The following is a 25,218-nucleotide window of genomic DNA, read 5'->3' as shown; positions in this document are numbered from 1 at the left end:
CTGGAGCCCACAGATGCTGTCAAGGCAGCCTCTCTAAAGTTAATACAGTGCACAGTGCAGCAGCGGACGTTTTCAAAACACCAAGTAGATGCCCAGGAAGGTAGGACTCTGAACATTCTCACCCGGCCAAATATCCTAACCCTTCAGGACCCCGTTCTGAAACCCATCAGTTTTATCAAACCGCTTCTGTGTGACTCGGCACCCTGGAGGAGGGAGCCTGTGCCTCTAAACTGCAAGTTCATTAAGTGCCTGGGTCCCTTCATCTCTGGGGCAGTTACCTGCTTTCGCGCGATGCCGACCTCCCCCCGCTCTCCTGCCGGCCGCAGGGTGCACAGAAGAAGTATGTTCAAGAACACCGGTGTCTGGGTCACGAACACTGTTAAAGTATGAACAGCATTTCCAATAAAACATGAAAAGATTTATATTGTATCTACAAAATTTAAGTTTCTGCTACAATAAATGCTCTATTTTGTTAAGCTAGGAAGGTAAGGAATGTCACGATCAATGTATACATTCTCTTTGCAGCATTAGTCTGGGAGACTGGTGTTCACACTGGGCAATCATAGATGTGAATTTCCTGGTCGTCACCGACAGACACAATTTTTGAGCCATTTCCATTGTATTTTACTCCCCAGACCTGTAAATCCAATAAAAAGAAAAAACAAAGTTGTCATGTCTTTATTCTTTATGAACAAACATCCTCCTCTATTCTCATCGTACCAAATCTAGAAAAACACCCAAAGGACGGTGTTCCGTGTTTTCTGAACCAGCAAGAATGGGGCGTTTTCTTTAACGGGATTATCTGGCATTGCTCCTGTCATCATCATTCCCTCACCTCCCATACTCGTCATATCTCATTTCTAAACACAAATCTGTGTACCTACAAACCTTTCAAGATTCAGAACCCGAGGAAGGACCTAATGTCGTGAAGACGGAACCCACAGGGGACGGGCATGGGCTTGCGTTTGAAAGAAAAAGGCCCCAGGACCATCCCCAGGGCATGACCTCAGGGGCACCTCACCTAACGCTGTGCCCCCTGCCCCCCAGCCAACGATTCTCCCCTGTGACTAGAGGCCTCAAGCTGGAAAACTAGATGTCACGGGGCACTGATTTTACTCGCTGCGTGTTCAAGTGCACAGTCACACTGCCTTCCCGACAAAACACGCGGCTGGAGTTCCCTCAGGTCAGCCTGTCCCTCTGACCCCAAGTGGGGCGGGGGGGTCCAGCCGCGATCTCAGCGTTGCCACCGGGTGGGCTGATGGCCTCACTGCCACCCAAACACCACCTCCGAGACCACCCCACTCAGCCTCTCGCACGGGGAAACGCGGCCAGCCAGGGGGGTTTACTCCCACGGCAGAATGTTTAAATCCAGAAGTGAAGTATCAAGACTGAATTCCCTCAACTCTGTTAGCACTGATTTAAGATCAAACGGAAAAAAGCATGAACAATTATGTTAACTTTAAGCTGCATTCCAAAGGGGACACGGGGCGCCTGGCTGGCTCAGCTGGTGGAGCCTGTAACTCTTGATATTGGGGTTGTGAGTTCAAGCCTCAATGTTGGGCCTATATACAGATTATTTAAACAAATATAAAATTTAAAAAAAGCATCATCATAAAAACTACTATGTATTGAAAGTCAACTTTTTTACTGCCTTGGGCATTTTATTTTTTACACTAACCAGTTTCCCAAGACTTGCTAGTCTAAATGGCTGGGGCCGGCAGCACTGGCCTCATGGGGAGCCGGGTAGAATGCAGAGCCCCAGGCCCCACGCCAGACCTACTGAGTGGGCCTCTGCCTTCCACCGGAGCCTCCACTCACCTCCACACTGGCAGAGACAACAAGGCCCCCAGGAAAAGAAAGCCCCCTTTTCCTCATTTAAACACTGATGCAAAAGTTATATCGATAAAGCCAAACAACCCATAAGAAATCGTGGCTTTGAGTATGTTTAAAAAAAAAAAAAAAAAAAAAAAAAAAAAAAAAAAAGGAGGAAAGAACAAGAAAAGAAAAAGATCACATCGCTTCATCACTTCTGTGGGCAGCTCCAAAAACGACAAGTGCCGACTTGTGGGGAAGGCCCTTCCCGAGCTGCACGGCAGGCCACACCTGGAACAGCGCTCCCGGCGGGCCCCCGGACGGCTGTGTGGCTACCGCCACGTTCTCACGCCTCTCGGCTCGCTAGGCTGCCAGCACATCGGCAGCACCCGCAGCCTAGACAGGACACAGGATGCTGGCTGGCTAGACACTGAGCAGGGAGCCCCAAGGCCCCGGCAGCAGGTCGGGGAAAGGTGGGGGCAGGTGCAGTGCTCAGGCAACGCCAGCGGACACGAAGGAACTGGGCCATACCTGATCCTGGTGATCAAAGAAGGTGTGAACGCAAGTCCTCGTTCCAACGTCCCAAACTTTCACACTTTTGTCAGATGAACTGTTTTAAAAAAGGGAACATTAGTATCAGAACAGTTTTCATCCCGGTTTTTTTTTTTTTTTTTTAATTTTTTTTTTTTAACGTTTATTTATTTTTGAGACAGAGAGAGACAGAGCATGAACAGGGGAGGGTCAGAGAGAGAGGGAGACACAGAATCCGAAACAGGCTCCAGGCTCTGAGCAGTCAGCACAGAGCCCGACGCGGGGCACGAACTCACGAGCTGTGAGATCATGACCTGAGCCGAAGTCAGACGCTCAACCGACTGAGCCACCCAGGCGCCCCTTCATCCCGGTTTTAAAGTCGAAGCAATGTGACCGGAAATCCCACCCTCCTGTCACCTACACTCTGCCTACCTGTACTCAGTGGCCAGCCTGGGCCCCGGGGGTGGGGGGTGGGGGTCCCGGTGCCAGCATCTCCGTGGCTTCCCCCACGCACGGAGCAGCCATTTCCCTGAAGTTCTCGTCTGCCCCGCCCTCGTGCAAGTGCCCTCAGCAGGAGTCTCAGACACCTGTGTCTGTTTCCGGATTGAAGTGGCCTGTCACAGCCTCCAAATGGAGGCTCGCTCCTGCAGGAAGAGGCTTCCGTAGCCTCTGAGCACTGTTATTAAACTGTCTGTCTCAAATCTTTCACCTGTCCTGGCCGTCCCGGGCTGGAATAACACTGGGCTCTCAAAGCACAACATTCTGCAAACAGACCTACGTATTTTAAGTTACGATCGGAATACAGGCATCCACTCCTAAAGTAACTACGTGCGGAAGCCTAGACTGAAAACAGTCCACCTTCGATCCCGCCAAGGACAACTGCCTTCACAGCTTCAAACAAAACCCAAAACCAGTGAGGAAACCCGTCTACAAAAAAGGGTCAGACCATCTTCAAATTTTAAGGTGATTCCTAAAAGACCATCTACATCTTCCCAGCATTTAAGGAAGTGCCAAGAATCGAAAGTACCTGGAAACAAAGTGAGTGTCGTCAGGACAAAAGGCGACATTCAGCACCCACGACGCGTGGCCACTCAGTGTTCCAGCCAAGTTGGCGTGTTGTCTGAAATGGGGAAGTTTCAATCAAAATGGAGAGGGAACAAGTCTGTATGGCGGCATTAGCACAAAATGTGTGAATTTCCCCCGACAGCAAAGAGTACTATTGAAGCTGAGAGCTTAAAAGCTCAAAATAAAGGAACCACATTCTAGCAGCTCAGCAAGATGACTCCGGAGACAGGACCTGAGGGCCGCCAGGGGCAGGCAGGCCACCTCGGACAGCAGCAGGCTCTGACCCCGACCGCACCGTTTCCACCATATCCAAGGGAGGTGTCCACATCCACTCCACAACAGACGTGGCCTGCATACGCCATTCTCTTGTAAAGTTTGTTTTTGACAGAAAAGCCCATGGGCAAGCAGAGGAGGAGCAGAGAGAAAGAGAGAGAGAGAATCCCAAGCAGACGCCACACTGAAAGCACCAGCCCCGAGTCCTAACAAGCCAGCACACTGGATAGAGGCGCCCCCTGAATCTAACAAGCCAGCACACTGGATAGAGGTGCCCCCCGAGTCTAACAAGCCAGCACACTGGACAGAGGCACGCCCCGCGTCCTAACACCCCCAGTCAGCTCGTCAGAAGCCACAGCCCCAAGATCAGCCTTGCTGACCATTTTTTGTCTTCCAAAAGCTGCTAGAAGTACTCCTACTGCCCAGCAGCTCCCGAAAAACCCTCACAGGCCCAGGTGTGGGCTCGCACACAGACGGTCAGGGTTGTGGAACAGACAGATGGCAGCAATCTTAGCACCCATTCATCGCTAGGGCACGGAGAAGTGTGACGTGTGGCCCCAGGGGATCAGGACACCACATTCGGAAGCCGTGAACCAGAAGCACACAGGTCTCAGTACTGAGTCAAAGTGTCAAGCACACAAACACCTCTCAGGGGAGACTTGTGGGGGGAACAGGATGGGGAAAAGCCCAGGAGAAAGGGGCCTTGCACAAGCTGACGGTGACAGACGGCCACGACCTGAAGAGAGCGATCACTCTCTCTTATGCCTCCTCACCCGCACATTACTCACCTGCCAGAAGAAATTTAAAGTCAGAGAGCCCCACAAGAGGCAGGACAGCTGAGAAAAGGCAAGAAAGACCCCACCCTGGCAGGCAGATGGTGCACATCTCCCTCCCGGACATTCCCAGTTCAAGGACCGGGGTGTGATGGGGGAGGAAGGCCTGAGGCTCTGCACACAAGCCCCCAAGGGACCCGGGAGAAGGGCTGCATACTCGACAGGACTCCTCCAAGCAGTGGGAGACAAGACGGACACCGGTACTGGGCGAGAAGCCCGAGTCTCCGTGGCAACTTACACATCATAGATCTTGATGTAGCCGTCATCTGAGGCAGTGACGAGCAGCTGAGAATCCGGGGAGAAGGTCAAGGAGCGGATGGGCATAGCATGGCCTGAAATTCACAAAGGCCCCATTAGTCTCCCCCCACGGGCTCCCCACTGACAGCGTCCCTTTTAACGACCACAAGTATCTGAGCCGCACTGCCCAGGTGCTTTTCGTCAGAGAGGGAGGGGAATGACTGGACGCACCCCTCCTCCTAATGTTCTGGAAACATCCATGCAATCCAGGCCCCATCCTCCTGGAGCCACCTCTCCTCAGTTCCCTTCCTCACCAGCTGGACCTCAGCACACATGGCTTGGGAAAAACTCCTCTACTACAAATATGGACAAATAAGGAAACACACATTGCTTCTGATCTGTATGAACAAACAGGACGCGGTTTCCCTACCAAATCCTGTGTTGTAAACAATAAACTGAGGAGGTAACGTATGCATGTGCCTGCCAGGATGGGGTCCTTCTTGCCTTTTCTCAGCCATCCTGCCTCTTTTGGGGCTCTGTGACTTTAAATTTCTTCTGGCAGGTAAGTAGTGCGTGGGTGAGGAGGCATAGGAGAGAATTCAGAATTCAAACTAGTACAAAAGAGCACAGGGCAGAGGCGCGTTCAGCATCCGACTCCTGGTTTCAGCTCAGGTCACGATTTCACACGTGTCGGCTCTGTGCCGACAGCATGGAACCGGTTTTGGATTCTCTCTCTCTCAAAATAAATAAAGATGTAAAACAGCACAGGCTAGAAGCCTCTGTCCCATCCACCATGCTTGACAGGGCTCGCACCCACACCCTGAGGCCAGCAGAGCAGAGGGCAGGCAGGGCGCTTTCACCCACCGTCAGATTCTTGACAAAACTGGTTTTTAATCACGACTTTCTGTAGAACCAAACAAGACAGAAACGAAATTCTCATACAGCTGAGATATACTAACACAAAAAGTGAGTAAGCCTGTTCACCAAAACAAGCGCTCAACAGGGGTACAACTCCGACCGCACACTAAGACTTGGAGGCGCCTCGGACTTCCAACTGAGATAGTATAAAGCTCGTTTGTCATTTAGTAGCATTTTAATAAAAGAACAATTCTTCCTCTGTGGTCGGATAACCCCGTTTGCACAAAAGAAAATGAGCCATACCTTCCAGCGTGTGCAGGAGTTTTCCAGTTGCAATATCGAAAATATTGATGATTCCGTCTATGGCTCCACTGGCCAGGTACTTCCCATCAGGACTCTGTGGAGAACACGCGGAGAGCACCTGAGACTCCGTGTTGTTAGGCCATGGCCAGCAAACGTCGGCAAATCCCCTGCTCGCCACACCCCACGCCCGCCAGACAGCTGCCTGCCCCCAGCACGGCCACAGGCCGGAGGCACAGACTGCAAACAGTGGGAGACCGAGAAGAGAGCAAGGTTTCCTTACATATGCAATACTAAGAATGAACTTTCCTCTGGTGTCCAAAGAATATTCCTTTTTCCCACTTTCCACACCAAAAATGTTCACTTTTCCCACATGAGTTCCTGTGGCCAGATACTGGGAATCAGGGGAAAAGGCCAAAGTCCAGGCATCCACTGAACAGAAAGAAAGAAAAAAAAAACACAATGAGAAAAGATGTGACCTTAATTTTAAAAACTTTTTTTTAAATGTTTTTATTTCTGAGACAGAGAGAGACAGAGCATGAGCAGGGGAGGGGCAGAGAGAGGGGGACACACAGAATCTGAAACGGGCTCCAGGCTCTGAGCTGTCAGCACAGAGCCCGACGTGGGGCTCGAACTCACGGACCGTGAGATCATGACCTGAGCCGAAGTCGGACGCTCAAGCGACTGAGCCACCCAGGCGCCCCAATTTTAAAAACTTTTAAAGTTTTACCAAAAGATACATTTTTAAAAGATTAGAAATCATGTCCTGATTCAAAAACCTATGTGTAAAGGTGTTAATTCTTTACCAACTTAGTACAGATCTACTTAAATTTTAATAAAAACAGGACGGACAAGTGTCAACAAGGATATCGAGAAACCCAAATCCTGATACACTGGTGTGACCACTCTGAAAAACATTTCAAGTTTTTGTTTTTAATTTTAATCACTGGGGGCTCATCATAAGCGCACCCCTTCATCCCATCACCTATTTAACCCACCCTCCACCTCCCTCCCCTCTGGTGACCAGCAGTGTGTTCTCTATAGTTAAGAGTCTGTTTCTTGGCTTGTCTGTTCCCCACCCCCCCCCCCATCTGCTCATTTGTTTCTTAAATTCCACATACAAGTGAGATCACATGGTATTTATCCTCCTCTGACTCATTTCACTGAACATGATACTCTTCCTAGGTCCATCCATGTCATTGCAAATGGCAAGATCTCATTCTTATGACTAATATTCCACTGTATACGTATCACATCATCTGTATCTATCCACCAGTCAGTGGACACTGGAGCTGCTTCCAGATCTTGGCTCTTGTACATAATACTGCTGTAAACATATGGGTACATCTATGCCTTTGAGTCAGTGCTTTGTATCCTTCAGGTAAACACTTAGTAGTGCAATTGCTGGATCACAGGATAGTTCTATTTTTAACTTTCTGAGGAACCGCCACACTCTCCTCCACAGTGGCTGCACCAGCATCCCCACCAATGCAAGAGGTTCCCCTTTCTCCGTATCCTCGCCAACACTCGTTACTTATGTTGATTTTAGCCGTTCTGACAGGTGTGCGGTAGTATCTATCGTGGTTCTGGTTTGCGTTTGCCCGATGACGAGTGACACTGAGGATCTTTCATGTGTCTGTTGGCATCCGGATGTCTTCTTTGGAAAAGTGTCTGTTCATGTCTTCTGCTCATTTTTATTTTTAAATTTTTTAAAAACCTTTATTTATTTCTGAGAGACAGAGAGAGACACAGTGTGAGCGAGGGAGGGGCAGAGACAAGAGAGAAAGACACAGAATCTGAAGACAGGCTCCAGGCTCTGAGCTGTCAGTACAGAGCCTGACACGGGGCTCGAACGAACTCACAAGCCGTGAGATCATGACCTGAGCTGAAGTTGGATGCTCAACCGACTGAGCCACCCAGGCGCCCCCATGTCTTCTGCTCATTTTTATTTTTATTTATTTTTTTTTTTTTTAATTTTTTTTTTCAACGTTTTTTTATTTATTTTTGGGACAGAGAGAGACAGAGCATGAACGGGGGAGGGGCAGAGAGAGAGGGAGACACAGAATCGGAAACAGGCTCCAGGCTCCGAGCCATCAGCCCAGAGCCTGACGCGGGGCTCGAACTCACAGACCGCGAGATCGTGACCTGAGCTGAAGTCGGACGCTTAACCGACTGCGCCACCCAGGCGCCCCTCTTCTGCTCATTTTTAAACTGGATTATTTTTGGGGAGTGTTGGCTTGTATAAGTTCTTTATATATTTTGGATACTAACCCTTTATCTGATATGTCATTTGCAAATTTGTTCTCCCATTCCGGTGGCTGCCTTTTAGTTTTGTTGTTTCCTTCACTGTGCAGAAGCTTTATCTTGAGAAAGTCCCAGTAGTCTATTTTTGCTTTTGTTCCCCTTGCCTCAGGAGACGTATCTAGAAGGAAGCTGCTGCAGCCAATGGCAAAGACGTTACTGCCTGTATTCTCCTCTAGGATTACTATGGTTTCAGGCCTCACATTTAGGTCTTTAGTCCATTTTCAATTTATTCTTGTGTACGGCGTAAGAGAGTGGCCCAATTTTCCCAACACCGTTTGTGGAAGAGATTGTTTCCCATTGGACATTCTCTCCTGCTTTGTTGAAGATTAGTTGACCATACAGTTGTGTCCATTTCTGGGTTTTCTATTGTGTTCTACTGATCTATGTGCCTATTTTTATGCCAGAATCATACTGTCTTGGTGATTACAGCTTTGTAGTATAGCTTGAAATCTGGAATCGTGATGCCTCCAGCTTTGTTTTGCTTTTTCAAGATTACTTTGGCTATTTGGGGTCTTCTGTGGTACCACACACATTTTAGGATTGTTTGTTCTAGCTCTGTGAAGAATGCTGGTGGTATTTTGATAGAGAGTGCATTAAATGTGTAGACTGCTTTGGGTAGCATAGACATCTTAACAATGTTTGTTCTCTCAGTCAATGAGCATGGAATGAAACCCATTTCTTTGCTTCCTCTTCAATTTCTTTCATCAGTGTTTTATAGTTTTCAAAGTACAGGCCTTTCACCTTTTCGGGTGGGTTTACTCACAGGTATCTTATTGTTTTTAGTGCAGTTGTAAATGGGATTGTTCTCTTAACAGTCTGACAATTATTTTTATTTTTTAAAAATGGTTATTTTTGAGAGCGAGAGAGCACAAGCAGGGAAGGGGCAGAGAGAGACGGAGACACAGAATTTGAAGCAGGCTCCAGGCTCTGAGCTGTCAGCACAGAGCCCGACGCGGGGCTCGAACTCACGAGCCGTGAGATTACGACCTGAACTGAAGTCGGCCGCTTAACCGACTGAGCCACTAAGGTGCCCCCAGTTTGACAATTTCTTAAATGCAAACAAGTACCACAACATCTGGCAGTTGCAGTCCTGGATATCCACCCGAGAGAAATGAAAACACGTGTCCACACAGACTTGGGCAGTGGTGTTCACAGCACCGCCCATAACGGTAAAAACCTGGAGAGAATCCAAATGTCCATCAAGTGCTGGGTGGGAGGACAAAATATTCTGCAACGTGGTAAGGGAACACTGTCCAGAAACCAAAAGGAGCTGCCGGCACACGCTACACCACGAATGAGCCCTGAAAACCTTACGCCGCAGAAAGACGGTGTAGAAGACAACACCCTCCCCCCCGCCACCTACATGGAAGTTCTCCAAAGGCAAAACTGCAGACACAGTGGGTCTGAGGCTGCCTGAGGCTGAGGCACACGCGGACTGCACGTGGACCTGAGGGGACGTTCTGAGGCGCGCGAGTGTTTTAAAACTGAACTGCAGAGCCGGCTGCACGGCCCCAGAGATTTACAAAAACTCGGTGAACCGCACACTCACCGTGGGTTACCCTGATGCTGCAATCACAGCAGTGAAAGCTTGCCTCAAGAAAGCTGCGAATAAAGGAACACGTACTGCCATAAACACTCTTCTGTTGTGCCATGATAGGACAAAGCGTTTGCCAAAATTAACAAGGAATAAGGACTGGAAAGATACACTGCGTTTTTTAAAGATCGCCTGTTTTTTCAGTCACACCATACAACGGAGTTAATCTCAAGAGCTCCGTTCAAATGTGACGCGTCACGGTGCTCCTCCCGCCGGACCCAAGGGTCTGCAGACTCACGCGCAGTCGGGGTGAACAACTTGCTTCACATCTCTCTCTGGGGACACACCATTGGTGGCATTTCAGCATTTCCTTTCTAGGCTCTCTGGGAACCTCTTCCGAGGCCATCCCACAGAGCTCCAGGGGCCTCGGGGTCCGGGCCTGGAGGCCAGGGAGTCATCTAGTTGCCCGGCTCCTGTCTGTCCCCTGGCCCACGTGCACTCTTGTATAGGAACGTGCCCGAAGTCTGGCCACCCTCCCCTGACAGGACACAGCTTGTTAAAAGCACAGACAGACTCCCTCCCAAGTCGCTCTCCTCACGCCTGGGCTGGGCTCGAGAGGGCAGGCCCTTCCCAGCCCACGGGACGGAGGACAGGCTGCTGAGCTGGACTCCTGGCAGACAGGGGTCCCAGCACAGATGGGTCAACAGTGTCTTCCAAGGGGTTTTAAGACAAAAATCCCTTGCAAATTTTAACACACTCAAAGGAGTGATCAATAATTTAGCTCTATCGGTTTTCTTACGAAATGTTTTAAAAAGGAAATTAACTTCAGGGCACCTGGGTGGCTCAGTCAGTTAAGAGTCCGACTTCGGCTCAGGTCACGGTCTCACGGTCTGTGGCTTCGGCCCCGTGTCAGGCTGTGTGCTGACAGCTCAGAGCCTGGAACCTGCTTCAGATTCTGTGTCTCCCTCTCTCTCTGCCCCACCCACCCACTCACGCTCTCTCTCTTTCTCACTCAAAAATAAACATTAAAAAATTTTTAAAAAAAGAATGCTCAATCAAGATCTGAAAAAGCTTTTGTAATCAACAGCTACTTTTTAATCTGTAAATGACTAGCATTTACTCTATAAGAAGATTATGCTTTCTTGTTCCTATTATAATTAGCTGTTTACTGGAATAACAGTTTTTAGAGAATCTGATTTTTATTCCTTGCAGTTTAATAGAATAACATTTCTGAATTATTTTTACAATTCCCTATTAACTGGTTTACAATATGGAATTTTTAGTACGAAATATCCTTATGCTCACAACTGAAGGAATTCTTATTCCTTATTCCTGCACCCTAAGATTTATATCTGCATAACAGACATTTACTCTCGTAAGCCCCACCTCCCCAATGGGAGGGCAGCCCCCTGCCGTCCGGGCTGTCCTGCCGTGGGGGGGCGAGGCCCTGGCTGCTCCCACTCGTCTTCCCAAGCGCCAGTGTGCTGGGGGCAGCGTCTGTGTCTTCAGCCTCACTTCCTTCCTCAGGATCAGTGATTTTCTTTCTTTCCTTTTCCGTGGTGGTCAGTCCACATCCCCCAGGCATATTTCCCAGACAGGTACAGCTTCGGGGCCACGTCCCCCTATTCATTGTCCGGACGACTCAGCTGCTCCTCTGTCACCCAAGGAACTGCCATTTGGTGGCCGGGTCCGGTTCTGTGCAGACTCCTGAACCAAGAGAAATCCAGCCCCTTGACGAGTCTCTGCACCCTGTTTCTTTCCTAACAGTAACCTTCCAACGGGCACGTGCCTCACACACGGACGAGGCGCCCGGCTGTCGACGGCACTGCTGGTCAGGGAAGGCCGGCTGCGTGCAGACCCACCCTCTTCCCTGGAACCAATCCAGCACTCGTTTCTTCAACTGCAGCGTGCCCGTGACCACGACAGCCATGCGGTGACCTCAGCGTCCTAGGTCTGGGGAAGGCCTGGGTGCCCAAGGTGAAAAGGCAGCAAGAGATCTGCCTCTTTCTCCTCTCCCTGGCTCTGTAACAGTCTTTGTAGATTTGGGGGCCAGTCTGGGACCCCAAGTCCTCCGTGAGTGACGTCGGCAGATAAGGACAGGGGCAAGACAACCACCTGGGGCGATCACAGTGTCCCCCATACGTAGCCTTTTCCAAATGCATATCCAGCCCACACACCCTGATAACTGTGCTTCAGTGGAAACAAACTAGGGTCTGGGCACGCATATCCTTTAAAAAGCTCCAGGGGTGAGCCTCACAGACCGGGGAGCCTTGCTTCTGAGGGAAAATACACGCAGTTTCCAGACAAGCTAGCCTCCTTACAAACCCTGGGACTACTATTCTTTCCAATATAAAGCCGGTCGTGGTTACTGAGCACAGCCAGTAGGGGGCAAACCTCCCCGGGGCTCCAACCAAGGGAGGTGTGCCAGGGAAACGGCTAAGCGGCTTCTCTGGGATCAAGGCAGGTGGCTCCCTGTGCTCTCTAGCGGCCATCACCCATTCTGGCGAACAGCCCCTGGTCACGAATGCCATACAGACATTTATAAGTTGAGGGGACAAGGGATCCTGAGATGTCGCGCTGCTTGTGCCACATGACCCGGCCCACCGAAATCATTAATCAAGGCTGATGGACAAGACTATGCTGTCCTACGATGCTTTAGATAAAATGAATGTTATTCCAGAAGTTTCCTGTCCCTCAGATACAGATCATAGGAGAGACTGCCATGATACAGACCTGAGAGGACACACTACTGTGGACGAGAGACTGCTATCAGGCAGGGCACATGTCAAATTAGAGCACGGCAAACAGAACCCCTGGACCGTCCGGATACAGGTCCACACCCCCAAATCTAAAGCTTCTGAACAACTGTTTTTGAAACAGGGTTAATACCAAAATTTATTTGGCAGTGAAATCTCACCTGCGCAGACACACACACTCATGTTTCGTTGCTAAGATATCAATGCTCCCTCCAACTCCACAAAAGGTATCACATAACCCACAGCCCACACACCCGCATTATCCTCTCCAAGCCAAAAAATTCTGAACCTGGGTGGCTCAGTCGGTTAATTCTTGATTTCGGCTCAGGTCACGATCTCACGGTAAGTTCAAGCCCTGCGTCAGGGTCTATGCTGACAGCTCAGACCCTGCTTGTGATCCTCTCTCTCTCTCTCTCTCTCTCTCTGCTCCTCCCACACCCCCTCTCTCAAAATAAATAAGTAAACTTAAGAAAAAAAAGACAAATTAAAAAATCCTGAACTGTAAAACGTACCTATCCCCAGAGGTTTTGAGAAGGAAGTGTGAATGTCTATTATCTTCCCTAAAAGCACAACTCTTACCAGGTCCTGCATCTATGGACTTTATCTGTTTGCCGTTTTCCAAGTCCCAGAGACGAATGTGAGCATCGAGAGAACTGGATGCAGCAATGGGCAGCGTGTGGCTGATGTCCACGGACACCACACCCAGTTGATGGCCCTCCAGACTCCACTGTAGGTCCAGCCTCTCATCACGCCTTCAGCGGGGGACAGAGAAATGGGTTTCTTCACACACAACACGCTGTACCTGCCATCGGAAATTCTGGCCCCCGTGACTGTGCGCTACCAGCGGTCTGTGACAGGCAGAATCAGAGGGGACCTGAAGAGCCACGGACACCAAATGCGGCCAAGTTTTAACTGTGGGACTTTTTTTTTTTTTTTTTTTTAAACTATAGGGCCTTAACGTTGAAGAAGAGGAAAACAAGTGAGGAAAAAATCAGCTGCCTTTTTATACCACCGGTATATGCTACCGCTTTGTAGCTCAGAAAACAGTTAATACTCTCCTGATTGCAACTTGGGGGAGTCCAGAAGCAAAACCCTAAACCTCACTTTCCAAGGCTGTCAGGGGAAAGAGCGCTCACCATTTCCAGACCTTCACCAGGTCATCCAGGGATCCCGTGACCACTGTCTCAGAGTTTTCTTTCTTGTTTGTCCCCCAGGCGACTGACCAAATGGCATCATCATGGGCTAGAATGGAAAGCAGTTCGTTTCAAAGGCTTCATGCAACTTCTAAAGTGTTCTGAACTGAAGCGGAAATACCGCTCCAACGATTCTGAGGTCCATCCACCTGCCCCCACAGGCAAAGTGCCCTCCCACCAGCTCCCATCAGAACCGCGAAGGCACACATGAGCAGCCGAGGTTCTGAAGAAGCCGCTTACCCCTAATCACAGGTTCACCTGGCGGGAGGGAGCACTGGAACGATCCGGCGCAGCCCGCGTGCATCAGCCCGGAGCGGCTATCACTCGGTTAAAACTAGTGAAACCGGTGGGAAACTTTCACCCCCAACCAAAGACCTACACTTGATTAAGCCTTATCTCTTAGAGATCTTTAGAAACCAACAGGCAGTTCAACTGCAAACAGTACAGGTCCGGAAATAAATACCTCCATACCTGAGTTGCCTCTTGCCATCAAATGTCTATTATGCTTAACGAGTCAGTTACCACATTAATCTTTTTATAAGTATTACCTCAATCACAATAGCCCTATCAAGCAGCTGCTCATTTTACAGACAAGGAATCGGAGGCTGAGAGAAGCCAAGTAAGTCACCCAAAGTCAAAAGGCAAGGAGTGAAACTGGGACTCCAACCCAAACTACCAACAACTCAAGCGCAGCTTGAATGTGAAGTCCGCCAGCTGCATAGCCAGGGGGCCTGCCTGTCAAGTCTGCAGACCGAGCCTTTATTCGTCCCGGGAGCAGTGGTCAAGGAACACCTTCCCAAGACGTGAACGTAAGGGCGCCGAACAGCTGTGACTCACGTACGGCCCCGTGGCTCCAACGACTCGCCCACCCGAAGCCAGCCTGCTGCCCGGACGGCAGGAGCTGCACACCAGGCAGCCGACTGGCATGCCTCATTAGCTGGTTATTCACCCGAGTTAACTTGGAAGACTGCTTTGGGCTTACACTTCAGGCTCCCGAAACGTCCCTACTTAGAGCGGAAGGGCTTTTATTAGGCGTTCCCGCAAACTCCTCCAGGCGCCACCTGACCCGTCCAGGTGTGCTTCACAGGTGCCCAGAGCCCAATATCCCTGGCAAGCTGCACTCCCGGACTGGACTCTGGCCTCCAGCCCACCCCAGCCTCCCCCACTCTCATTAGGGTCAAAGCCTCTGCGCAAGTCCCCGCGCTTGTCTGAAATGGAAGAACCACAGTAAAGACTCCCAAGGCGAGTCCTGAGGCTCAAATGTTTCCTGTTTCACCCTGGGAGCTGGGAGGCTCAGAGCTGCACCTTCCTCAGGCGGGAAAGTTTCCCTCAGTCTATCATGTGACCCCTGCTTTGTCTTTTCTTTTCAGTTAGTTGTCTGGGGGCTTTTGCTGCAGTTTGTTTCTAAGTGTATTTGTTTTCAGCTGCTTCTGCCAGTTCTCCTGCAGAGAGCACGTCTGGGGACTGCGCGTCTGGTCAGCCCAGAGACTCGGGGACGACACAGTTCTCACAGGTGAGTGTGCCTGAACAGGCAGGCCCCTTACCTTGCTCCTGTTTGAAGAGAATACTGTACTGAAAAAGAACAGACGCCACGTTAGACCAACGGTCAGACTTCAGATGTATCCCGTTCCCTCCCCTAAAACGCCCCGGCGCCCAAGTCACCGGCCATCCCCCCCCCGGTAGATGTGGTTCCCCGTGTGAGCTACGTCCCCTGCCCCCACCCTGACCATCCTGCAGGCTCCCTGATTCCTGCTCATGTAAGACTTGCACAGTCGACTACACCAGAAAAAATCAGCTCTTACAGAAGCTGGGGTCTCTCCTCCCCCCACCCCTAGGACACTGATAAATTCCGTGCATTCCCTGCTCTGGTCACCAGGAGGCTCTGGGTCCAGTTTCCAGCCTAACTTCTGCAGTTGTATAAAACCACACAGCCCGCTTAACCTGTGACTGCTGTCCCTTTCCAATACTTTTTTCTTTCTGGTTTTTAAGTACCAATTCTTTTAATTTTCATTTTTTTATTAAGTAAACTCTATGCCCAGCGTGCAGCTTGAACTCACAACCGTGAGATCAAGAGTCACATGCTCTACGCACTGAGCCAGCCGGGCACCCGCTGAGTACAAATTCTTTCAACGTGTCCGTAAACTAAGGTACAGGCTTAGTGCATTTTGGGTCACGCACTTCAGGAGCAGAGCAGGAATCAGAGGCTAGTTTCCTGACCACACACCCAGACGACATTCTGGGCCCCAACCCGCCAGAGACCAGCTGATTCTACTCCCCACCATAGGCCTTACCTGGTTGGTCATCTCCTCGACCAAGGATGAAGGGCTAACGGCCAGACAGTTCTGCGGAAACATCAGGGCTTCAGTAAGGGGGTGTCATCAGGACAGAGGGGGATACACGAGGTTGCCCTTATCAAGAAAAAAAGGCAACCCTCTGCCACAGCGCTGCCCTGACCTTTTCTATGGATTGGCCCCAGGGGCCCCTTCACCAGCCCTGCCGGGTGGTGTGAGCTCCCCTGGAGCCCAGGGACCCCAGTAACACCCACCCCATGCCGGGTGTTCCTCTCCCCAAGTCTGACTATAGACAGGGACCAGCCTCCCTCCCTTGTTGCTCTTCAGGGAGACAAAACCACAGGCCCTTTTATTTTTAAATATTATTTATTCAAAACTCAACAAGCAAATATGTGGGAACAAAGCTGTTACAGCCTCTGAAGGGGTCACGAGCACATGAATGAGGTCAGCAGCTGCAGACACGCGTCTCCCAAAAGGCAGCAGAGTCTTCAAGGACTTGGCTCAGCTAACACAAACTTACTTTAAGAACAAATTGAATTTCTCAGGCTATAATTGTCCTTGTTATTACGTGTGTGTGCCACAGACCCCTCCGGCAGCCCTGCAAAACCTATAAACCCCTTCTCGGGACTTTTTAAATACACGGGACTAGAAAGGAAACCGAGCACTGTCAATTCTTGGTATTCAAGGCTGTCATGTTGTGCATGACACCCAATTAGCGAAGACTGACCCCACTGCTCCCAGGAGAAATGGGCAAGGGCCCTGCAAGCCGCCTGTAACATTTTTGTCAACCGACCAACACATAACTCGTGCTATGTGTGATTCTGGTTAAAGGCCGCTTACGTGATACGTATTGCTAATTCCTCAGTTTTCAACTCACTGCCGACGGCAGCATCACTCAAGCCCAAATGAAACGTATCCAACGCACGCGTTTTCTCCGTAAGGCACCTCGCGGCCTTCTTGCGCTGAGAACACTAACGTGCCACTTTAGCACAGAGCTCAGGGGCCATTTTAAACAGTGATGTCACCGGCAAAAAGCATAAAAATGCAAAAGCCATGACACTAAACAGCCTGGAAACGAGAACGCTTGTTAACACAGGAGGGCTGAGACAAGAAGGCAGTGTCGCCTCAGTCAGCTGTAGCTGAGAATGTGTCAGGCGACCCAAACTTTTTGCCACCGTGCACTTGTCTGTGACAGACCACGAAAGCACCGCAAGTACTGACTTTGGGGCCACAAATAATTTCGGTGTGTAGGCAAATTTGCAGGTACAGAATCTGGAATAACAAGCACGGATCAACCGAAATAAAATGTTATCAAAATACAAATATTAAATTGTTGATAGCATACCATACGTGACTATTAACACAGAGCATGACTTAGCATCAAGTCTAATAACTAGTACAATTCTGAAGTCGTGACGAACTTACGTCCAGGGGATATGTGACGAACATATCGTAAGATATGGAAACGTCTGTGATTTCTATTGGTGACAAAGTCACCCTGTTAATACTGTGGTTTGCTGCCTACATTCATAACTGGAGGAAAGGCTAAATTTCAGTTAGAGATTAGAGGACATAAAAATGTGGCTTTTCTTATCCACTTTCAGGCCCCCCTCAATTCTACCCAGGGACAGCAGAAACCACACAACTGAGGCATTCAGGTTACTCGCTTTAAATGTGCAAATCCCAAAAGGCCACCGTGAAGGTTTTCCAAGGATGAGAGGAAAAACAAACAACTTCTAAATAACCCTTGTCTATGAAGATCTCAATCAGGTTGGTAGTGCTTCACTCATCCGTGGCCCAAGAACGGGGTCCTGCCCAGGGTAGGAATGACGATACGGAGCTCAAGCCAGGGCTGCTGCCCCATGAAGCCCAGGCCTGCCCTCCTCCCTTCCCACCCGGATCTCATGCTTGGCAACAGGGGAACAAGAAGGATTAGGAACACCTGCAGGACGCCAACTTCCAAGGAGCCCCCCTCCTGCCCCAGGACAAAGGGGAGCTTCTGTGGAGGAGTGACATTTGAGGGCTGGCCATGAGTCAGGCCCTGCTTCAGGTTCCACCCGGGGACTGGCCCACTGAACCCTCGCACCCCAGTGAGTAGGTATTCGTGGTCCCACATGCGCCTTCCTGGTAACCTTGCAGAGCTTAAGGAAGCCTCGGAAGATTGTTCTGAGGGCAAACGGGGGCCACAAGCTACATCACCTCCTCCTCCATGCTCTCCTAACAGGTCATTTGAGAGCGGAGAGGCCCCCAGAACCTCTTTTGCCACCTCCTCTGTTTAGGGAACTTCCCCCCCATTTCCCAGGCGGAATTCGTTGCTGTTTCCAAAGCACACTGCACGTGCAGTTTGTACAGTCTGCCTGCCAATTTGTGCAGCTTGTACAGGCAGGTTCGTAACCCACGAAGCTAGGTGGCACGCGAAGGGACGAGAACCCAGGGACCCAGCCTGTGCTCGCACCTATCCGCTCCCCAAGAGGACAGCGTGGCCCAAGGCCCGGAAAACTTCCGTTTACGGTCACAGAGACTTCTCCCGAGAAACCAGCCCTAACCTCGAGGCTGCACAGAACAGTCTCAGGATGCAAGACGAGGCCACCTACGGCCCTCCTCTCGGGCCCCGCACGCCGAGAGGCAGCCAGGACGCAAACAGTCACAGAAGCCACCTTCGGGCCCCGCGGCCTGGAGTACCCCGGAGCAAACCAGATCGGAGGCTGCCTCCGGCCCCCCCCTCGCTCCTCCGGCCCGCGGCCCCCGCCACTGCCATCCCCAACCGGCGAGCACGTCAACTCACCGCCGCCCCACCGGCTGCGCTGCCCGCCGCACTTGTGACGCGAGCTCGGAGCGACGGCGTCGCGCACCGATGAGCTTAGGGGGGCGTGGCAGCATGTCGCCCCGCCCCCTCCCCAGGGCGCAGGCGCGCGACGCGGCACCGCCTACCGACGCGGCTTCACGCTCCCGGCCCCGCCCCTGAAGGTTTCTGCCACCTGCGGGTGGGGGCGGTGGGCTTCCGTTTCTCAGGGTTGGACTCCCGCGGGAGCCCCCCTACCCAGGTGGAGGCTGGAGTCCCTCCCCCCCATTCCGATGGAGAAGAGGCGGGGGTCGCCGGTCCCACAGAAGTGCCCCCTCCGGATGGAGGAAGGTGCGAAAGCGATGTGTGTCTGGGGGCGGCCCCTGAAAGCCCAGCCCTGAGACAGATGCAGTCTCTCCAGATTAAAACTGGGGTTGTAACCAAAAAAGAGTCTAGTAGGTGATGATAGTGAAGTGCGGTCACAGTGAATGCGTGCGCCTGAAGTCTCCCTGGAAGTTAGAGCTTCACAGGATCTAGTTTATCAGGACTGCAATTCTATGATTGATTTCAGAAAACTGTTAGACTGCACAACTGTTTATTCTTACAATGGCATGAAGTTCATCTTTGGGGACTTTTGGAGGAGGCTGTGTTGCCCTGAAATTGCTTAATAGACACACAAGTCTCCCAGGGCCCATTGTCTGATCCTCAGTAATTCCTTCAGTGACACCTCCGCCATGGAAACCATCCAGCCCCAGTGGATCCCCTGCATGTCACTGGTTTGGAAAGCTTGGGTCAAAGCCAGCAGGCTTCCAGACATCCTGGATTGTTAAAATTCTTATTCGGTGCCTCTTAAAAACCAAGCTATTCCTGTAACCATTCTGGATATGTTTGATCACAGGACATTTGCCCCTAAGGCTAAGAGAGAATGTACAAATTACATCTTCAGGCCAGCGGAGTGTGTCTTTGAATTGGAGGCAATTCCCATGACCTCGACCAAATGCTGAGTGGACCCTGTTCAGACACATCCCATGAAGCCAAATACACAGAAACTGGCCCTGCAATGGCTGGGACCCAGGCTCTGAAAGTGCAGAGAGGACTTAACATCAGTCCCCCAAAGCACTGGTGGTTAGCAGTGAAATGAATAATCCTCTGGCCTTCTGGACAACCAGTTGCCTTAGTTTTGGCCAATCTGCGTGTTTGTTTTTGTCGGCAAAATTTGTGGGTTTCTCTGGTTTTTGAAAATAGACTGATTATTATGTGACCACTCCCAAACCAGGATAATGGGATCACCTTTACTTTGACTTTTAGCTTTTAAATATAAAGAAGTATCTTTGAAGACTTCCACTTTAAGAATGGTAAAATTGTGGCTATCAAAAGTGCCTCTAACTATATAAGTAAGTGAACTTTAATCTGTATGATTTGGGCTTAGGTGGATATTTCTTCTTTTTCTGTGCATTGACTATAAATCCCCCACTTCAAGATTATCCTAAAAGTACACTGATCACTTTTGCGCGTCTTAATTTTATCTGTTGTCGGATTCCTAAGGCTTTCACTCATCTATTTGCTTGCTTCCAAATCTGCCAGTCTTCAGTTCCAATGGAAGTAAATTGGGTATCAACTCAAATTTTGTCAGGCATTATAGTTGTTCTAAATAAAAATTCAATTCATCATCTTCTAAAAATGAAATAGAATAGATTAAAAAGAAATAACATAGAAGATATAAGAGTGCATCATGCATAGTAAAGTTACGTCATGTAAAAAAGAACCAAAACGTGTTTCATATATTCAGATAATGGAAAGGAAATATGCAAAGGAAATGCAAAGGAAAATGTTTCTTGCTATGAGTTGTGCTAAGAAGTTTGAAAACGATTGCAGTAAAGGCTTTCTAAAGACCTTCCAGCTCTATAATTCTATAATTGTGTTGGAATTCCAAATCATTCATTTAAAAAAGATATATTGTGTACCAGCTTTCACCCCTGTGACCCCAGAGCACCTCCATGGGTCATTGGCATGGCCTTAGCATTGGGATGGTCAGACAGGGATAACTGGCTTTTATGGCACCAGGGATACCTTTGGCATCTCATGAAGTCCAAGAATCCTGTCTTACTACGATGTATTTAAGTGCATAAGGGACCCCTGAGTGGCTCGGTCGGTTGAGCATCCGACTTCGGCTCAGGTCATGATCTCATGGTTCGTGGGTTCGAGCCCCATGTCAGGCTCTGTGCTGACAGCTCAGAGCCTGGAGCCTGCTTCAGATTTTGTGTCTCCCTCTCTGTCTCTGTCCCTCCCCTACTTGCGCTCTGTCTCTCTCTCAAAAATAAACATTAATAAAAAAAAATTTTAAGTGAAATGCATTGGTTTACAAAAGAAACCAATTATATAAAAAAAAGTTATCAAAAATTTGTAGGGGCGCCTGGGTGGCTCAGTCGGTTGAGCGTCCAACTTTGGCTCAGGTCACGATCTCGCAGTCCATGGGTTCGGGCCCCGCATCGGGTTCTGTGCTGACAGCTCGGAGCCTGGAGCCTGCTTTGGATTCTGTGTCTCCCTCTCTCTCTCTGCCCCTCCCCTACTCGCACTGTCTCTCTCTATCTCCCTCAAAAATAAATAAAAATTTAAAAAATTTAGAAAAATTGTGAAATAGTAATGTAGGTGCTGCTTTATTAATGCAGCAGGTCTGAGAACTTCTGTAATTTCAAAGTAGCAATGAACATAAGTAATATTTCAAATTATCTACAACAGCTACAACGTGATAGGAAAACATCTGTGATTTATATTGGTGACAAAGTCACTGGTACTGCTAATACTGCTGGGGTTTATTGCTTTTACATTCATAATTAAAGGAAGTATTAAATTCTAGTTAGAGGTTAAGGAAAATAAAGATGTAATTATTTTCCACCAATTTTCACAGATCCCCTGATGCCCGTTGCAGAGCAAATCTGGAGAGAATTGCCAGTGTGACTGCATACCATTTAAATACCTATTACAAGTTGTGGTCTTGCAGTCTGGAGGGGATGAAGGGATTTCAGCATAAAATCAAGCGAAAACTCCAAGCTACTTGGGAAATAACTCAGGTGTATGGCCTACCTGGAAAAGCTCTGCAGATCATACGGAGGCCAAGGGTGGGAGGCCAGTCCCGTAGGGCTGCGGCTGGAATACAGCCGTCCCCAGAGAGTGGCTGCCTGCCTCCCTACCCAGCCCTGGACCCAGAGAGAGGCTGAGGCAGGAAGAATGATACAAGGCCACGGTGTCCCAGGACTTAGGCTCTATACCTCTCCTCTCCACTCAGAGCCACACGTCTGAGCATTTCGGAAGGGGAAGGAAGAGACTTATAGATCTATCCCACGTCTATCTCCCTCTGCACAACACCATCACAGGATCATCCAGCTTTTGCTTGCATACCTCCAAAGACAGGAAGCCCACCACCTCATTAGGAGGAAGAGCTGTCTCTGTTCCAGTTCCAAAAAGCCTTAGTTGACTTCCTAGAAAACAAGTCCATCAGTGGGTGTAGAGTGCGGCACAGGTGAAGGTCCTACTTTCTGCTTCGAACAGGCAGAGGGAGAGGGGCTCCATGGGCTGTGTGTCTGCCCTTCCTGGGGCTCTCAGGGACTCCAGATGGGCTCTCTGTGGTCCTCCCCAGAGCCCTATCTGGCAAAGTCTGATGTCAGGAACCCCACCTCCCTTTCTAATGTTCGTCCCAGGCTCCCCCTGGCCCACAGCTGATCTCCTGCCCTCCCCTCCCCGGGCTGCAGGATCTCTCTGGGGCTCCTCCTTCCTCACTCTGCCCAAGGACCCCCACTCTTGGATGGGCCTGTGGTTCCTTCTGTCCTCCTTGCCCCCACGGACAGGCACCAGGCCCTTCTGGTTTTCAGGGTGGGTGCATAGGGGTTAAACAACCTGGGCTCCAGTGCCAGGGCTCCTGGGTTCGGTCCTGGCTGCTGCACTCTGCAGCCTAACCTCTCTGGGCCTCATTTCCTCATCCCTAAAATGGGGATAATGTCACATAGTACCTTCCTTGTAGGGCCGATGTGGGGAAATAAATGTCTGTTCTTGTTTTTCTTACTAAACACACAGCCTACCTTTGGGGAAGGCCCTGAAAGCCCAGGGTTCCCCTCTTTCACTGGCTCCCTGAACACCTACAGGTATTTGCATCGGAAGCTAATAACCAGGGAGACTCCGGGGCATTACCTGGAAATGACCTACTCTGGGCATTTCCTCACAAGGAAACTTCTAGAAAGTTATGGAGACTCTCTCTCCTTTAAAGTACTTAGCCCCGTGTACCTATCATTAAAAATTCTTTACCATGCGCCCTGATATGTGTATATCATTTATGAATGATGTGTAGGTACTATTCTGTTAATATACTCATGTGTGTTATAAAACAAATACAAAAATAGGATTTTAAAAGGATGAGATAAAAGTAAAAGTTATCTGAAGGTCTAGTATTTTCTTCCCGACCACGGTGGACGGTCTTGCTGACCATTGGGGTATACGAATCCTACTTTGGAGACCCCAGCACCTCCAAAATTTTGTTTTGGTTTTAAACATTCGGAGAGCTATAGTGGCAGTGATATGGACTGAGTGAGCCCAGTGCTGAGAAGCAATACTGTGCAGAGTACTTGTGATGATTAACCCTAAGCCTGAAACCACAGGGATTAATCCCTACAGGGATGGGCAGAGGAGGAGATGGACCTCGGCCCAGGGTCATGCGGCCAGCACAGTGAGGCTGAAACCCAGGCCACTGGGGATGGCTCCTTCCTGGTTCACTCCCAACCCCACAGTGTTTGGAGAGGTGAAAGAGGGGAACAGGAGGTCACAGGAAGGGGGGGCATGACCGGGGAGGAGCAGGACTATTATGGCGCCAATGGCAGGAGTCTGGGTTCATATCCAAACTCACAGGGACCCCGGTCGCTCCTTCTCCAGCTGGTCCCTGGAGGCTGAGCCAGGAGACCCCCTGGGACTGGCTTCCTACCTGCAGCCAAGTTCTTGGGCAGGCCCCAGTCTGGGGGATGCGGGCCCAGGTGGCTGAGCCAGCAGCCCGAGGCTTTCCTGCTGCTGCTGCTGCTGCTGCTGACCAGAGGGTGGCAGTCGCTGTCCACCCACGGCCACTTGGCGTCCCTGCCCTCCTCCGTTCCTCCAGACCCCGGAGGCAGCAGTTGCTCCTCTGAGTCATTATGGGACCCCAAGCAGGGGCCTCTCAGGGCTAACATTCCTCAGAACACAAACATGGCCTCACGTTTGTACGCCCCCTAACAAACGGGGTGGGGGTGGGGGTCAAAATACCATGACTTCTGGTTCCCAGCATCACCTGGAAACTTGTTCAGACAGAAAACTTCTCGGGCTCCACCCCAGACCTGGGGTGTTTCAACCAGCCCTGCAGGGTGACTGTGATGCAGGCCAGCGTGCGAGAGCCACTGCTCTCCACCGAGTGAGAGGACAGAGAAGGAAAGCCACGGCAGTTCCCACAAAGCCCGGGGTGCGGAGCGTGCGGACCCCACATCTGTTGGGCCCCCGGAGACCCAGCTGTGGGACTGCCAACTGTGAGCCCAGCAAGTGCGGGCAGGGAGATCCCCCAAGAGTTGGGTCGGGGTGGGGGGCGGCTGAGGCCCTCCCATCCCCTCCGCACACCTGGCCAAAGGTCGGTGGCCTGCGGCACGGCCTGGGCGTCTGGCTTTCCTGCACTTAACTATTCACGGTGTTTCCCCGGTGGCTCCTTGACTTGATTCCTCCGCTGCTGGCCACGGTTTGGCTGTCACCTCCTGCCTCAGCGTCCGCCACTCGTTCCGTGTGGAGCCGGGCTGGGGCTCACAAAGGGTCCCGTGGAATCCCTGCCCCCAAGGAGCCAGGGCTCCAGACCCTCCTCAGCAGGGCTCAGTCTTCTAGTCAGAAGTCTAGAAATTTTGTCCCCATTTTGTGGAAGAGAGACGTTGGCCCCGAGAAAGCGCAGGGTGAATCCAGAGCACCCAATAAAGCCGTGGCCGAGTGGGGACCAGAACCCAGGCCCCTGAGGACACATGCAGCCTGCCTCCCTGACCCGAGGACAAGGACCAGGACAGAGCCCTGCCTCCAGCAGCCTCCAAGAGCAGAGGGAGGAGGAGCAGAGCTCTTGCTTCGTGCTGGTAAGTGTTTAATAACAGGGTCTGGGGTGGAGAGGGGGGAGAGTCAAAGCCGGTTTACAGCAGATGTGGATTCCTGTGGTGGGTGGTTTCCAGTTCCTGCCCTGGTGTCACTGAGCACACGTCCACATGTTGGAGTGAGGACACGAGGACTGGCTGCGTGCCGGTCCAGAGCCCCCAGCTCTGAAGCACTCCAGGGCTGTCGCCCTTCCCCGCCCCCCCGCCCCAGTGTTTGGGGTGAATGCGCCCTGTGGTGTCCCCCTTGGAGGCTCTGCCGGGAGGGGTGTCCTCTAGGGACAGCTGGGAGGGTGTCACGGACTGTGAAGGAGCTGGGGG

General features: G+C 50.7%; 1 protein-coding gene across 4 annotated transcripts; it reads right to left on the bottom strand.

Annotated features, from left to right (window-relative positions):
* Positions 1-361: 361 nt before the first annotated feature.
* SKIC8 (SKI8 subunit of superkiller complex) lies at positions 362-18,852 on the bottom strand. Of its 4 annotated transcripts, none has more exons than XM_019460507.2 (11): positions 18,773-18,850; positions 15,988-16,038; positions 15,241-15,268; positions 13,640-13,745; positions 13,083-13,255; positions 6,193-6,341; positions 5,913-6,006; positions 4,753-4,846; positions 3,371-3,463; positions 2,344-2,422; positions 362-637 (listed from the first exon to the last, which is right to left on the bottom strand). In XM_019460507.2, the coding sequence occupies exons 2-11, from the start codon at positions 15,997-15,999 to the stop codon at positions 548-550; spliced, it is 918 nt and encodes a 305-aa protein (XP_019316052.1). In that variant the 5' UTR covers positions 16,000-16,038; positions 18,773-18,850; the 3' UTR covers positions 362-547. The 4 variants fall into 4 exon arrangements, with proteins under 4 accessions (XP_019316052.1, XP_019316053.1, XP_019316054.1 ...); XM_019460508.2 differs by lacking the exon at positions 18,773-18,850 and adding an exon at positions 18,534-18,703; XM_019460509.2 differs by lacking the exons at positions 13,083-13,255; positions 13,640-13,745 and having other exon boundaries at positions 18,773-18,852.
* Between the last annotated feature and the right edge of the window lie 6,366 nt (positions 18,853-25,218).

The sequence above is a fragment of the Panthera pardus genome, unplaced genomic scaffold (assembly GCF_024362965.1).
Source record: "Panthera pardus isolate Hobbes unplaced genomic scaffold, ASM2436296v1 HiC_scaffold_23, whole genome shotgun sequence".
In the NCBI taxonomy this organism is placed as follows: domain Eukaryota; kingdom Metazoa; phylum Chordata; class Mammalia; order Carnivora; family Felidae; genus Panthera; species Panthera pardus.
Note: the sequence above shows the minus strand (reverse complement) of the source record. Positions and strands in the feature narration are given on the sequence as shown.

Excerpts from the sequence above, each read along its gene's own strand:
- SKIC8 (XM_019460507.2), bottom strand. Across the intron at positions 4,847-5,912 it reads ACTCCTGCACACGCTGGAAG|GCCATGCTATGCCCATCCGC; the intron begins GTATGGCTCATT and ends TGTGAATTTCAG. Across the intron at positions 638-2,343 it reads TCTTTGATCACCAGGATCAG|GTCTGGGGAGTAAAATACAA; the intron begins GTATGGCCCAGT and ends TTGGATTTACAG.